Source organism: Stegastes partitus, unplaced genomic scaffold, assembly GCF_000690725.1.
Source record: "Stegastes partitus isolate 25-593 unplaced genomic scaffold, Stegastes_partitus-1.0.2 Scaffold1003, whole genome shotgun sequence".
NCBI lineage: Eukaryota > Metazoa > Chordata > Actinopteri > Pomacentridae > Stegastes > Stegastes partitus.
The window spans coordinates 211,209-227,750 of record NW_007578734.1 but is presented as its reverse complement, the minus strand read 5'-3'; the positions used below and the strand labels follow the sequence as shown (position 1 = coordinate 227,750).

The 16,542-nt window shown below is 38.9% G+C and overlaps 1 protein-coding gene across 1 annotated transcript; it reads left to right on the top strand.

The window, feature by feature from the left end:
• Positions 1-2,925: 2,925 nt before the first annotated feature.
• slc67a1 (solute carrier family 67 member 1) lies at positions 2,926-15,904 on the top strand. The gene is made up of 10 exons (XM_008294876.1): positions 2,926-3,406; positions 5,858-5,955; positions 6,063-6,208; positions 6,456-6,588; positions 8,229-8,341; positions 12,011-12,124; positions 13,127-13,227; positions 13,335-13,436; positions 14,190-14,310; positions 14,652-15,904. Exons 1-10 carry the CDS (start codon positions 3,254-3,256, stop codon positions 14,837-14,839), a joined length of 1,269 nt encoding a protein of 422 aa, XP_008293098.1. The 5' UTR covers positions 2,926-3,253; the 3' UTR covers positions 14,840-15,904.
• The last annotated feature ends 638 nt before the right edge of the window (positions 15,905-16,542 follow it).

Genomic DNA, 16,542 nt, shown 5'->3' with positions numbered 1-16,542 from the left:
CACACGGAGGACAGTTGATGGAGCACACGACCAGGAGGAGGAGGAGGAGGGCTTCCACGGGCTTCAAAATAAGAGCCTTCAAAATAAAAGTCTCCAAACTGATAACAGCTGTTCCTCCTTCCTTCATGGATGAATTCAACTTTAACATGTAGAAGAAATCCCCCAATATTCTACCCAGGAGCAAATTATTCAGAATGGAAACAAAAAGCCCATGCTCTGTGTAGTTGGGTGTCTTTTTGTTTCATTTGACATGTATTTGTAGTACTTTTGCATTTGTAGTCATTTGAAGGTGTTCCAGGTGTTTTTGAGCCACTTTAGAGCACATTTTTTTTTATAATTTACTCAAATACTTACATTATATAGGGTATTAACCTTAATTTTTAAATCACTGGTGTATAATTGCATAATTGATCAAATATTACAAGCTCTTAACCTTGACATTTAAAGGTAAACTTGCATGATTAATAATTTTGTTACATCTAAATCTTAATATTTAATTTACTCGGGGAGATTAGTATTTTAAAAAATATTGTGGAGTTTAAGATTAATATTTCAAATGGTCAAGTACCTGTCTCATGATTACCATATTAATTATTTTTGCTTTTATTTATTCATATTGTTACAAAGCATTGTGAATTATATCTTGTATCTGTAGTTTTTTTTTTATTTTATCTTTATTTTAATTGTTATGTTGGGCATCCTGTCTTTATCGAACTCACTTTTACTAAATGCTTTTTCTTAAACTGCTGCTTTTATTTATACGATTTTACTGTGTTCTCCTGGAATCTTACTGATTTTTAAATTTCTACTCTATTCTTTTTTTTTTCTTACTGTAAACCACTTTTGTAAACCTTTTGTTGTTGTTTTAAAAGGTGCTATGTCGATACATTTCTTCTTTTTCTCCTTCTTAACATCATTATTCTTTAAAAACCGATACAAATATTTGTCATTTTGTCATTTTTTGTCATTAGCTAATACTACATTTAAAAAGAATGTATATTAAATATCAATATGACAATACATCTGCCTTAAAGTCTCTTTCAAACCCTGTCTCTGTCAGAATGAAATGAAAAATACTTTATTTATCCCAGAAGGGAAATTGAATTTTAGGGAAATTCAATTGTAAATTCAAATTCAATGCATAATCTGAACACATTTTTGTAGAAAGATTTACAATTGAATCAAGAAAACATGAAGGAAAACTGAGAGACAGTTGGTACTGTGAGACTGGGTTACATCAGCTGTGGAAATGAACACTGGAGGGACGTAATTAGCTCAAGTTGTCTCCAGTTTCACCTGTTTTTCTCCTCTTCGTTCTAACCCTCCTCCTCCACGTTCACACAGCAAATACAAACAATTTCTGTCAGGAACGAATCCCCAAAACCCAAACTGTTCTTTCAAACTAAACTAAAGTCTTTTGTGAACAGGAACAAGATAATATTTATGTACAAGTTTCATTTGTTTAAATATAGATTTCTTGATGATACAATAACTTTTCATAGTTAAAGATATAAACACACATTATACAACTTTCCCTAAAGAACATGTACTTCCAAGTCTTAATATCCAGCAGCACATTTCTGTTTCATCCTAGATTCTGCCACAAGAGGGCATTAAAATACTTCAGCACTAGCATATGACAAGATGCATTTTTTGTAGGTAATCATGATGAAAAGGAGCTTTAGTAAAAAGCAGCTGCACTTCTCTCTTAGGTTCTAGAAGATGTTTCATCCAGGAGGCTTCTTCAGTTCTAACTGACAGATGAGGAGTTTTTCAGTCAGTTTGAAGGAGAAGACACCTCTTAGACAATCAATAATACAATATTAGGAATCATCAGCTCTTGTTTTCAGACGTTTAAACACCTTAACTGACTATTATACTAATAAACTACACACTTGCATGCATTGAACTTGATGCAGTTCCTTGTCTTGTACTGTGAGCAGTGACGAAGCTGAATTTAATCTAATCTAATCTGAATGCAGTTATTTACCCAGCGCCACAGACATTAAATATGTGCTCAAGTGCACTGCACTGTGACATTGAGCCGTAACAAAATCATTTGCTTTGTTTTATTATAATAATACCATTATTTATAGAGTGCTTTTAAAAGCAAGGGTTGACAAAGTGCTTTGACAGACATCATTAGAGCAGGACACCCAGGAGGCAACGAAACTATAACTTGGATTTAGTTAAAACAAAAAGGCTGCAGACACAAAAATGCAAAACACAATAAGTCTGTAATGTTAAATACCAGTAAATTAATTAAAGCAAGTTAAACTGCTGTTATTTACAGGATGGAGAACATGTAAAATAACACATGTTGAACGTATGAGGTGCTTTCTAACAGAGAAACAAGATGCCTGACAAATTTCATATTCTTTTTATGTAATATTAATGTTAAGACCCTACAGTAGCCTTTATTTTGTAACTTTATCCGAGTAATTTAACTATTAGAGTAAACAGTTTTTTTTAAAGTGCAAAAAATGGGTCAAAACACCTAAAACAATTAAATACCTACATTCAAAACACTAATATAAAACACTAATAACCTGACTAATGTAAATATTAAGACTAAAACCTTATCATATTATATCAAATACAGATATACCAGACTAAATAAAATATGGAGAGAGAGACAGAGAGAGAGAGATCCTACTACAAGAGAAATAATTATGTAAATGTACTTGAATGTCTAGATCTTACAAAATTACTTAAAATTTAAATTTACCTGACTAAATAAAATCAGCTAAGCTCAATAAAACGCTTTCACCCATGACCATAATAATTTAAGAGGAGTAATAGGCAGAAACTTGTAAGAAAACGAAAAAGTACGATTTTAATCAGAGCCCTTGAACGCACCACCGTACCAAACTTCCACATTCTCGGTGGATTTTAACCTGAGAGGCGTTCACGGTCTCTCGGCTCGTTGTCAAGTTTTTCTCCGGCAGGAGGTAAAATCAGCTGTTCCGGTGGACAATGTATAATCAGAAACGTCAGGATATTCTATTCTGGATGATATTTTTCGGAACTCGCCTCCGTCTCCGTCGGTAACGCCTCCCTATTAGCCTGTTTCAAAGTACAAGCGGCTGTTAGCTAACAGCTCAGGTGAGAGTTCACCGGGTCGAAGGACGTTTTACCGGCTGGACGACATCTCATTTCGGTCACTCCTGGACCTCCGCACGCTTGTGTGCTTTCTGTTTTTTCGGGGACACACCACATTCACTGTCGAGGTGTTTTAAACAAGATTCAGAAAATGAGTCGAGGAGGTGAAACCAGCGAGAAAACGTCCGCAGCTTCGGCTAACGTCGAATTAGATCTCCGACAGAGGACCAAAGTCATTTATGTCACGTATTTCATCGCCGCTTTCGACGTCACATGGATGTTTTTGCAGTTTACTGTAACCCCGGTGAGTATTTCTTGTTCCAGAGCATGGAAGCGAAATTTCCGTGAGTGGCGTGAAGGCCTCATGGTGGAAATGCATTTATTTATCTAAAAGCTGCAGCTCAGATAAAAGTCATCGTTTGATTCACTTCAGCTGATTGTAGCTTCAAGATAATGTGTGTCTGTAGACCCTTAACAGGTGAGAACCTAAAAACAAAAGCAGAGAGTACAGAGTACAATACACAAATACACAGAAAAGAACACACAATACAAAACTGCGCTGTAAAGCTCATGAGAAATGTGTAATCACTGGTGTTTTCTGTGATCACAGCTGGTCTGTAGCTCTTATTATGCTGTGAGTGGTGCATTCATTTACATCCTTCACTGTGAGCAGCAGTACAACAAGTCATCATGTCCTTAAATGCTGCAGAGTAACAAAATAAAAAAGAATCTTCAGTTTAAAGGTTAAATCCTGCATTAAAAATGTAATCAAAGGAAGTGGTGGAATGTAGTTGAGTACATTTACTTGAGTAAAATTTTGAGGTACTTGAATGTGTAAGTTTTGTGTCGCTGCGTATTTTAAAAACCTACACAACAGTAGGGCTTCATCTGATTGCTATTGCCAAATACTCTGCCAAATATTTTCACGGTTTCTCGATTAGTTTTTATATAAAAAGTAAGAAAATGGTGGGGAAAAAAATGTGTGTTTCCCAAAGCCAACGATGATAAATGTCTTGTTTTGTCCAGTTTACTTTCATGCAGGTGGAGAGAAACCAGAAAAAGTTTGAATTTAAGAATCACAGAATTTTGCCTTTATCCGAACAAATTACCCAACCAGACTTATCAGATAGTTTTAGCAAATAATTGAATAATTGATAACTAATTGATCATTTGTTGCAATTTGCATAAAATCAAATCATCAGCTTAGAAAATGTGATTGTGGATGTTTCCGAAAAACATAGCAAGTAGTTAAAAATGACTTTAATCGCAACAAGGATCAACATTTTAAAGCTTTCTAGGAACGTGATCGATCTGATAATACTAATAATAGTAATAATTCTTCAACTCTGACCTCCAAGTTCATGTGAAACTCAGTCATTCATTCAACAAAGAAGTGCAGCAGGAGATTCATTTCTGCTACTAACTCTATAAACCAACGCCTTCCTCAAATATGACTGATCCTGTCATTCATTAAAGGCAAACACGCTTGAATCAACTCCTGAGCACACGCAAGCTGTAAACGCAGGAATCTTCTCAGCTAGCATCTTGATTCCCATGTGGCGTGACAGGAACGTAGCGTCAAGTTGAGAGAAGAATTACCGGATTTTCAACTTTTCCATAGTTAATCAACTGTAATTTGTTCTGTTGGGAAAATGAACCAAATTTGAGCTTAAAATTCTGGTATTTCATTAAACTTACTTTGTTTTGCTTGTCTCATTTCTAAAAGATAGTTAAAAAAAAAACAGTTTGCACCAGATAATGTAAAAAAAACAAACCAAAAATCCATTTTCTTTGACGCAAATGAGAATCCATTCGTGACTTAGCTGTGACCAACCGTCCCATGACAAATATTCAGAGGGTTTTTGAATGAACTGTACGCGGTTTACTCAGAACACATAGGAGACAAATTAAAAATGTAAATAGTGAAATATCTACAGTATGTGGAGCCGTCGTTTTCCACCCAGTGTCAGTAACGCCTGTTGTACTTGTTGAGTCCAAGTTTTTTTTCCACTTTGTTCGTAAAAGAAATTTAACATTAGTTCATTTTTTTCATGAAGATTTTCGTTCTCTCTACTTCTAGTCATGGTTGTGCTGTTTCCATAGAGGTGCTGGATTTTATATTGTGGTGAAAAATGAGCCAAGAGAGGAGAAAAATGTGGCAGGAGCAAAATTAAACTGCCCAGAAACTAAACAAGGAGTTCAGAAGGTTAAAAGAAATTCCATCAGTTAACTTCTGACATCTGTTAACTGAAAACTATTCCAGTTAGCAAACCTCCTGAAGCTGGTCGATGTGTTACTTTGAGTGTGCGAAGCGGTCATCAGTGGAAGGACTTGTAAAATGTCAAACTGACTTTGTTTTTTCTTTTTTTTTGCATGAGTCAAAATGTTGTTTAGTTGTTTCGGTGACGTCAGGTTTGTTCTACGCTGTAAAAACAAGTGAGAAATATCAGAATCAGAATTAAACGCAATGCCACTCAGTGCAAAGAAGCAGTTCTGAACTAAAGGATACAAATCAAGAGGTTTATAAAATAGAGATGTATAAGAAATAAAGTGACTAAAAAAATAAATGTAAACACACGACAATGTACAATTAGCAGCAACACATTTAAAACAAATAGGTCTGCTGTTCATTGTTCATTTAGTATAGCAATTTATTATCATTCTTTAATTATTGCAAACAGGTAGAACCCCTGAATGTGACCGGTTTTGTACATGATTATGTTTATTTTAATGTGTTCATTCTGCCTCTCTGCAGTATTTGGCAAAGAAACTGGGCTTCGACACCTTGTGGTTTGGCTATTTGCAAACTACAGTCGGTATGATTCAGCTGTTCGGGGGTCCTGTGTTCGGAAGGTAACACAGAAAAGCTTCATTTTGCTTAAATGTCTGCCGACGGTGGCGACCTTCACCGATGTCATCTGGCGGAAGGATGTGACCGCAGGGCTTTGTTTTGTCGGCAGGTTTGGAGATCTGTTCGGAGCTCGGATAGCTTTGTCTCTGTCCTGCTCAGCGACCGTCGTCTTCTTCCTGCTGCTGGCCATAGCGGACCATCCTGCCATGCTGTTCATCCACAAGCTGCCCACAGTCTTCATGCATGTCCTACCTGGTGAGTGTCGCTCAGCTCAAACCTCAAACCTAGATTAATGCTCGCCCACAAAGTTCACGTAAATCAGCCTCCTTCATCTAAATATGTTGTAGACTCACAGCATTTACAAATCAACATTACCTGACCTGCCCTCCCTTCCCCTGCTGTGACCTCATCACTTGGATCAACCACTTTTTCCTAATTATTATCTATTTTCGCAGTCGAAGCAGATGCATTTTTACCTGTTTGTATTTCCTCCCGTCTGCAGCCGCTCAGATGGTGGTTACCGACCTTTCAGAACCTGACAAACGGGCCGATGCTTTAGCCAAAATGGGTCTGTGTTTTGGCGTCGGGATGATAGCCGGCTCCACGCTGGGTGGGCAGCTAGTCAAACACTACGGGTGAGTTTCACCATGTGTGGGATTGTGTGAAGCCAAACAGAGCACCTTGGAGCTCTACGGATAAAGGATAGGTCGGGGAAGTTTTCTGCGTCCCCATTATCAGGCTCCATCCATCCTCTTAAACCACTTAGACCAATCAGGGCAGGGTAAGGTAAAAAAATACAATAAATTTCCACCCAATCAAAATTAAGAGAGCCCTACAAGAATGAGTACTGATGCTGGCGAGTCTGATGCAAAATTGTGACTAACTTTAATACAGATATCAAGCACAACAATGCTTTGTATCATAGAGAGTCATAGTTTAATACCAGATGTTCCTGGTGCAGGTTAAAAGAGTTCGAAGTTTTGAGCCTTTTCTGGACTTGCAGAGGCACAGTTAGTATTTCTTTGTCAGTTTTTTCTTTCCATCTTTGCTGTTTGGGTTGTAACAGTACATAATCTAAATGCGGGTACGTACCTCAGTTTCAAGTATGTGGTTTGGTATGTTTTTGGTGCAGCGAAAACAAGAAAAACTCCACCTTTTTTCACTAATTTTAATCAAACACTGGTCGACTGTGCAGACTGTGGTTGTGTATTTCTTAAAAACGTCTGTCAATACTATGCATTGTTATGCTTTTTAAAAAAATAAAAAGTAATAAAATAAATATCTGTAGGGTTTTGAATTGAGTCCAACACACACAGAAGTTCTACACATGCAGTGACGGTGTTCATTTTGCATGTCCGCCAAACCGAAAGGCCCATATAGAAAATGTATGGCATTAATGCGTGACAAACCTGACTGCTGCAATCAATAGGAAGCTAACACGTAAATGTCTCTGAATGAACTAAATAAATACAGCTGTACCACACTTTGTACGTTACTGTAACTTAAATGTCAGCAGATTAAAGGTCATGTTGCAATAAAACTGATTAAACGTCGATGATCCAAATCCCCTAGAAACCCACAGAACATTAAGTTCCCAGCAGCAAACGGCACACAGACACAGTTAGCAACTAGTTTGGAAAGAAAGTAGAATATTAAGCTGCTAGAGAAAGAGAGACATGTTCCTATTGGGCCAAAACAGCTAAAAGAAAAATATAAAATACATATTTATCTCCAACTTATTGATAATGTTGCTGCAAGTCTGCTGGTTTTGTAAGTAAGCAGCTGTTTGCTCACATGTTTGCCAAAACTACTTCCTAATAAAGTATCAGCGCACTTTTGGAAATAAATGTTTACATGTACTTTTTCCCTCACAGCGTATACTTCCATATAACAACCTTATGCAAAATTGCATTTGAATTTTACGCACAGAGCAGCGTCCCACTGTTGTTTGAGAAGAAAAATAGCCAAGTTTAAAACGAAATCACACAAAAGAAAGTTTACTTTGCTGAAAGTCTTCATGAGGATGATGTTCATCTCAACTTTTAAGACTTTTCAAGACTTTCAAAAACATTTCATGGTCAGAATTAAAGTAAAAATCCAATTTAAAACCACATTCCCTGCATTAAATGATAAGTCAGTGTTTCTGCTTCCCCTGTGTAGACAAAACATACTTCTGACTGTAACTAAACACAGAAGTACGATAAAAATGATGCTGACAGATGTGTGAGTTCTCTAAAATGTTCTGCTAACACTGCCTTTGCTTCGTGTTTCCCAGGGAGACGTTCACTGCGTGTTTCGGTGCTGCAGGAAGCGCCTTCAGTTTGCTGCTGGTTTTAAAGTTCATCCCTAAAAGTACGAAAGTTGAATCTGCCACGAGCAGCACTAAAGGTAAGACACGCTTTTTATCATTAAAATGAAGGAAAGTTATCTTTAATGTGCTGCAGCTGAGCAGCTAAATAGCAACTAGCCTGCAAACTGGTGTTAGTGTTGCACGTTTCCCCCGAATGGAGCTAAATTATAGGACAAGACGACCAATGGCTCATTCTTAAAAACAAAAAAATCATCAAATATAAATTTCTTTCTTTGATTTTTTTTCTACAAGACGACCAATGGCTCATTCTTAAAAACAAAAAAATCATCAAATATAAATTTCTTTCTTTGATTTTTTTTCTCAAAGGAGAGCACAGGATGTAATTTACAGCTGTAGCAGATAAAAACATGCAGTTAGAGTTTAACTGGTGACCAGTAAGTGCAGCTGTTGTCGCTGTCTTGGTGAATACCGAACTATTCTGACTTCATTTATGGTTAAAAGATGCTCTTCTCTGTCACGTTACATGCAAAACCAGACCAGAAAGAACTGTTGTCTCCCATTCTGTGTTCCCATTTCATTGTTAAATGCTACTGAAGACAGAAACACGGGACTCTCCTGGATGATTATTTATGGCCATCGTATTTGAATATTTCATTTGTGTTTCTGAGAAATTAATCAATTTGTCTTTTCTTTTTTTTTTGTTAGTTTTTTGGCCTTTGTGCCTTTATTGGATAGTGTTAGTGAGAGAGCGACAGGAAAGTAGGGGAGAAGAATGGGGGGAGGACATGTGGGAAAGGGTCATGAGCGGGATTCGAACTCATGACCTCCACATTGGGACTGTAGCCCTGCACATGAGGGGCCAGCTCAACCAGGGAGCTATAGCGGCGCCCCGTTAATTTGTCTCTTGGTACGGCAGATGGGTCTAAAAATCATCTTCAGAAAAATGAGGGGGAACTTTTTGCTTGTTTCGTGTCCTCACACTTTTTAAACTCTACAATCTACAGATGGACAGTAAAGTGTGAAGTCATGTTCTGTGTGAAATATACTGAGATACGTTTAAGGTTTTAGCAGCAAATGTTGCTCAAAACATCAAACATGTCAGTTTTATTTATGTGCACACGAGAACTGAAAGCATTCTGTGTGGTTGAATCCCAGTTTTAGACTGAATGAAGTTCTTCCACTCTGTTGGAATGTTATGTTCAGTCGTATGATGCTCTTTCAGAAGGAAACCATGGTGATGACAGAAGTCAAGTGTAAGTTCAGCCCAGTGTTGGTGTAGAAGCCAACAAATAAAGATGGACTGCCTTAAAGATTTGACATCTGCAGCCGATGACAATCAGCAGCCTAAGAGCCGGCCCCTGTCATCTTATCATCGCCACGTCATAGCTTCAATCCTTCCTGATGTGGAGCTGCAGTACAGCCGCATGCAAACCAAAAACAAAACCCTGGAGCAGGAGAATGAAGCCCTCAAGAAGAGACTGGAGGTCCTGGTGACTGATGGTGAACACCTAAAGGCGGAGCAGCAACGACTCAGCGGCGTGGGCAGAAACAGAGACCACCTGAGGAGCCAGCTGGTGCAAAGCAGACACGAAGTGCTGGTGTTGGGGAAGAAGATCAGGATCCAGACGACAGAGCTGAGGAGGGAGCACCAGCAGAACGAGTTCCTAAAGCGAGAGCTGGAGTCGATGAAGAAGGAGCTGCAGTTGGTGAGGCAGCAGGTTGTGGACCAGAGAGCTGAGCAGCAAAACCTGAAGGAGCAACTGGAGCAGGTGGTGAAAGAGAGAGACAGTTTGAATGAGAGGTGGCTGCGCTGTCGACACGAACGCTCAGAGCTGAGTGACAGAATCACCGTCCAGCAGTCAAACAAGAGCAAGAAGGATGTTCAGCTTATGGAGCGGATGAGGCAAATCCAGCTCCTCAAAGCGGAGAACCAGAAACTGGAAAAGGAGAGGGACTTCCTGGAAAAAGAAGCGGAGGAGCAGAGGAGGCAGCTCCGGAGGTGTGAGGAAGAGCTCGACATGCAGAGGGAGAAGCTCAGAGACAGCATTCCCTATAGCTTTGTGAAGAATCAGATGCTGAAAAGAACGATTTCACCCGAACAAAAGCCTCACGTGGTCAGAAAGCCCAGCCAAGACGTGCCCCTCCAGAAGCTCGAGTCCTTCCAGAAGCAGCTGCTCGCTCAGACCGAGGAGCTGACGAAAACGCAGAAGCTGTGTGAGGAGCTCAAACAAAATCTGACGCAGGTGTCCTTCCAGTTCCAGCGGTGCCGGATAGGAGCCAGGGAGCACAAAGAAAAGCTCCAAGCGGTAACGGCCGAGAGGAACGCCTACAGGAGCGAGACTGAGAAAGTGAGGAACGAATTATCAGCTGTAAAGAAGGAGAAACTCAGCAAGAAACTGAAGAACTTGGTGACCAGGAAGACAAAAAAGATCAAGTCGTCTGGAGTCAAGTCCAGCCAGTCGGACGTCCCACTGCTCTCCTCAAAGCAGTCCGACTGCCAAACAATATCCAGAGAGGCTGACCCCGAACTGATCATCAGAGGGATAAAATATTAATCTGAGAGCTGGTTTGAGTTCATTAAAACTCCCGTCATAGAAATACATTAACGCCTTCGTGTTTAATCTGATGTAACAACGGTGCCTGCATGTGCTGTAACCTAACTGTCCATCCAGAGAGAGGATCATCTGTATATAAAATGCAAGTCAAAGTGCTCAGACCTTAACGGGAGAACAGACGTGAAGAAGGTCATTAACGTGGACCTGTAAACATTCCTTCAGTTCATTATCTTCACAAAATCTGCTCTAAGAGTTTTGATTTATTGTTTTCTCAAAAACGTCCATCTGTAGATTTAAAGAAACATTAATCCGTTCCATCTGGTGTCTAGCAGGTAGTGTTTGAGAAATTCTACCCAGAAAGCAAAAGTTACTCATTAAACATTTGGTTGTAGTTGTGAGACATGTTGTTCTATTGTCGAGGTTAAACGAGTCAACTTCTAGTCAATGTTTGTTTAGAGAGGAAGCAGCATTTATTTTGAAAAGCTTTAAAACGAGAGCAGAGCGAAGAATTCCCTTAAATAAAATGCTAGAATTAATTAATGTTGAATTTGCACAAATAGTAAAACAATTAATTATCCTTCATTCTTGTATGCAACTGTTTTATGAAACTACATTTGTGTCATTTCCTGTTATCCAAAATATGATTCTACGTCCTCAGACTGTTGCAACTGTTTCACTTCCGTCTTTATGTGAAGACACAAGTTTGTGAGTTTTGCAACCGTTCTGTGACCTTTTTAAGACCTCGACTCACTCCTGCTCTGGGTGTTCCCACTCTGTTTTAAATGTTCTGATAATAACTCCAATGATTCAGTAACGTCACACATTCCCTCCAGTTTTACAAAACAGCTACGTTTATTGATTATCTGAGAAAACGTTGGAGTGGACGCTCACAGTTAAGTCGGATGAAATGAAGCGTACAGCCAGCAAAACTATAAAAAGTAACCAGAAACTACAACAGCAAGCAAGAAACATGCATTAAAATTAACTTGATCTTATTTACTTTTTGGAACTGTGACTGGGTTTGCTGATTTTATGAAGACAAGAACTTTTTGTGGTGGCCTGATGGCCTCCAAAAGGGGGCGGTGCAGTGCGTAATGTGAGGTAGCTTCAGTCTTAACTAAGATTTACTTCCCGTGCAATCATAGTTTGCTGCTTTGGTTTACATCAAATTTATTCTCTTTGCTTTTGCAGCCGACGACAGCAAAAACAAGTCGATATTCAGCATGGGAGAGATCACCAGACTGATGAAGTTTCCAGGAGTGACGCGAACTTTCCTCGTCAAGATCGTCGCAGGTTTGCCGTCAGGTGAGAGTTAACGTGAGAAGAGGTTTGGTTCAGGACTTTGGTTTCATTTTTATGTCATCATTATCACTGCAAACTGTATTTACTACAGGAGTGTCCTTTTCCTGTGCAACAGATACCACAGATATCTTTAAAATGACATATTTTTATGCCTCCATTTATGTTTCTGGTTTGTCCATCCATCCCATCCTCGTGAATCTTTTTAGGCATTGGTGGGAATTTTTCAGATTTGGCACAAACGCTCACCTGATTTTAAGGAAGTCACTGAGACCTCACACAACATGTTTATGGCCATAACTCAAGAATGCAACTGATATTATGACAAATGTTCACATAATAGGACAAAATAAAGTGATGAGAATGAATATCCAAATGGTCAAAGATCAACAAATGCTCTGCAAAGACGCTGTTCTGGCCATTATTCAAAAGAATAAATCAGGAACAAAAAGATAATTGTACCCAGATTTCACATTTGGTCAGATATTGATGCAGTGACACTAATCTTGGATGCCTGCCTATTAAATTCCTACACAGTCGTCACTTCATACATGATTTGTGTCTGTTATTGATGTAAACTGTAGCTTCACTGTTTGGTGAACGCATACAGCCACAAAGCTAGATTTTACATGTTCTTGCTGTTGTTTGGCAGAATTCTTATCTTCTGGAAATCTGCTGGATCACAAATATACATACAGCAACGCTAATGTTGGGTGAAACGTCGTATTTTCACCTCAACTAGGAGCTTTTGGGAGCTTCTGGTTGTATCTCTTGACATACTTGGTGCAGTTAAACTAAATGTGTTGTCTTTCTGACACAGACTTTTGTTGTCATCAGTCTGCAGGTTCCTGATGGGTTTAAGTCAGAACTTTGAGGAAACCAGTCTAAAACCTCGCTTCATTTAGCCATTTCTTTACCACTTTTGATGTGTGTTTGGAGTCTTGTTGGAACACTCGACTGCGTCCAGTGTATTTAAGTCTAACAGAAGCACTGCTCCTGTTTCCGAAGGCATCTTTCAGGTGATGTTCTCCATCATTGCGTTGGAGTTCTTCAAGCTGCAGCCTGAGCAGAACGGCTACCTGATGGCTTACTTTGGCATCGTCCAAATGGTAAAAACAGAAATACAGTCCGATTGTATTGTCGGCGCTCGATGTGCTTTGGCTGCTGATGACACCAGACTGTAAGACGAAGAGAGTAAAACCAGATGTTTGTTCAGGTTCTTCAGGGAGGAGTGATCGGACGCCTCACAGCGAGATACTCCGAGAATTCGATGCTGCTTCTGTCTATTGGAGTCGCTTCTTTAGTGGGACTTGGTCAGGTACGCTTCAAACACACTGAAACATCACAGCTGGATATGCTTCTGCTCTCTGATCCAAATCATTTAACATTTGGTGTGTGCCCATACTGTTTTTCTAGAAAATACTCATTTCAAGTATTGTAGACGAGCTGTAGTGGCTGGTTCTGTCGCTCTTGCTTTTTAATGCTGTCGTGACCAGATTAGGTGGGAACTTCCACTTTGGCCAACAGAGAGCATTGTGGGAGTTTAGCTAGTAAAGAAGCAGTCTTCTCTGAGGCTCAAAGACCTCTGGCCATCGCACTAATATCAAAACAAGCTGGGGTGAGCTAGAAGAGCACTGCTGTAGCCTGTGATGAATGAAGCAGCCATTTTTGTAGTTTGTTTCACCCATGTGACAACAGAACGTTATTAAAGAACTGAGCTACCTATAAATACCTATAAATGGACTTTTCCGTGATCCCTCGTTGTTTTCACTGTTGCTACATGGGTGCAAACGAGTTGGGAGGAGGTGTTATACGCCCACGTTTTCCTTAACAAATGGAAATAAATTGAAAATAAACAGGAAATAACATAGAAGCTCGGATATTTCCGTTTATATTGAATGTGTGGCTACACCCTCGATCATATCTTCTCAAATCTTTAAATGTAGATAAATATTTTTGAACTTTTAGCATCTTTAAGAATATTTTCTTGAGGAATCTGTGATAGCCGAGTAATGCAAACATTCCTTCCCTGCTCAGCTGCTGTTATTTACACATTTCCTCCTTTGTGCAGGCCTACATGCAGACTGTGTTCCAGCTGTGCCTCATCGTCGTCCCGATGATGTTTTCTCTCAGCATGTTTAACGTCATCACGGACAGCATCCTCACCAACAGCGTACCTTCCTCCGACACAGGTGAGTTCATCCCAGCAGGCGTTCACGGGAACATGAACAGCAGAAACTCTGAGCCTGACAAAACCTGATCACTTGATGTGTGACTGCATCTAATTAGAAGCTTACAAAATGAAAATGTGTGATGTTTCAGTGTCAGGTGCAAAAACACCTGCTCAGGTCATGAAAAACCACTGATTGCTGTTAAATCACACTTTCTTTGAACACAAGGTGACGTCTCCAAGTCTCCTGTTAACAATCTGAGACCTTTTAAACATTTGATTTAGAAAATCAACAACCGCTAACTTTAAATCAGATGGTGATAGTTAAGTTTTTAATTGAACCTCCTCTGTTCTCGTACACAGGCACCATGCTGGGACTCTGTGCGTCTGTTCAATCGCTGATTCGCACAATCGGACCAACTATTGGCGGCTTCCTGTATGTGAGCTACGGCATTGTTTCTATAGGTCTAATTCAGTTTTTTGTAAATGTTGGTGTGCTTGTTTACTTGATGCAGCAACGCCTCAACAAGACAGCCGAGCGGAAGCATTGAAATCTTGTGTCTGTCTCCGATTTATCCAAAAACTTTTTAAAAAGAGGAGACGAGACAAAAAACTGTTTGATTATAGGAACAATCTTTTTGATTTTTTTGTAATATTGTATGTTTTCTCTGTTCCACTAATAACAGAATGAGATCAGACCAACTCAGACCTCCAGTTCATTAGTATTCAGGTTTTATGTCCTGTTGAAGTTGTGGTGGAGATTCAGGAGCGAGCCACTAGATGGCAGCAAACCCTCCGTTTTAGTTGGTGCTGATTTTATTTTACATCCTTCAGAGAAACACGTTTAAATCACTTTGCTGCCATTGAAATTTTCTTAAAGATGATCAGAAATATTGAACGGGTCCAGCCAACAGCATTCCTACTTGAACTTAGTGATATGTAGAAAAAAAAAAAAGAAGAAAGAATTCTATTAAGTGCAATAATGAATGTCTGTTTGCTTTGAAAAGGTGCGCTGAACTCAAGAATTTTAGCACTTAAATCCTTTTTTTTTTTAGAGGCATTTATGTCTATTACACATACATCTGTGGTAGAAACTGATAGTGATAGTGGAAATGTAAATATAATTATTATTATCAGAACATCTCTGCCACTTTGGTGCCAGTAAAGTCTTTAAAGAAGTTTAATCAGCTGCAACAGATTCTTATCTGCTGTAGTGATGATCATCCGTCCATACTCAATATTATAACTATCTGATATTAGCGACTAGTTCATTTTTACATTCAAATGATGCTACAAACACATGACGGCCTTATAAAATACAGCATGTTGTTAGAAATTACGAAACTGGTTGGAAGGATGCTCTGGTGTAGTGAAGCCTGTCTGAGGGCTACATATGTGCTCATAGAACTGGAGATACAAGAACTTTTTAATGGAACCATTTCTGTCATTTTACCAGAGGAACCGTCGTCCAGTCGTTCTGACCAACCAGCAAACGTTTGCACTGATTTTATAGCAATTCAAAGCTTTTGTATTATTGTCACTGAAAAATGTAAAAACAGTATAAAAGTGCATCTATTTTGTATACGTAAATAAATAATCTGTACGTGTTTTCAGGAGTTACAGTGTGTGTGATTTCAGTTTAGCGGTTGATTCAACTGAAGCTCAGATTCTACAACGTGAACTGCATAAGAAAATGACCAAAAGAACACTTGGTTGACAGAGATTTGCCAAAAATATGATTTCAGTTCCTCTGTCACCCCAAAGTAAGTTATGATCTCAGCCTGGACACCCCATACAAACTGTCTGACTCCATCATCGACTGATTCCCAACACTTTGAGCTCATCAGCCGAGTTTCACATTTCACATATTTGAGAGTTATTATCAGATCTGGCCATTTAAACTTCTAATGTGGGTTTTAATTGTTCTTGACCTAAACAAGTAACGTGATTCAATACTTACAATACTTCAATACATTAAAAACAAAGATGAGAGAAAATGTTTGAGATCAATCTTGCGTCCCTATTAAGGACCCCGACCTCTAGGTTGGAAACCACTGGACTGAACTACCTCCAGCGACTGTACAAGAAGTAGTTAAAGGTTGTTATTTTCACCTTAACCAGTTAGAATAGAAAACATTATTAACAGACTAATAATGGATCTAATGACAGGATTTTTTAAAAAACTTTTGACTCTTAAAATAAATGTTGCTTCTAATCCTCCTGTAATTTTACTTAAAAAGATTTTTAAATGAAG

Excerpts from the sequence above, each read along its gene's own strand:
- slc67a1 (XM_008294876.1), top strand. The coding sequence starts at position 3,254 with ATGAGTCGAGGAGGTGAAACCAGCGAGAAAACGTCCGCAGCTTCGGCT. Across the intron at positions 3,407-5,857 it reads TGCAGTTTACTGTAACCCCG|TATTTGGCAAAGAAACTGGG; the intron begins GTGAGTATTTCT and ends GCCTCTCTGCAG. Across the intron at positions 13,228-13,334 it reads ACTTTGGCATCGTCCAAATG|GTTCTTCAGGGAGGAGTGAT; the intron begins GTAAAAACAGAA and ends ATGTTTGTTCAG.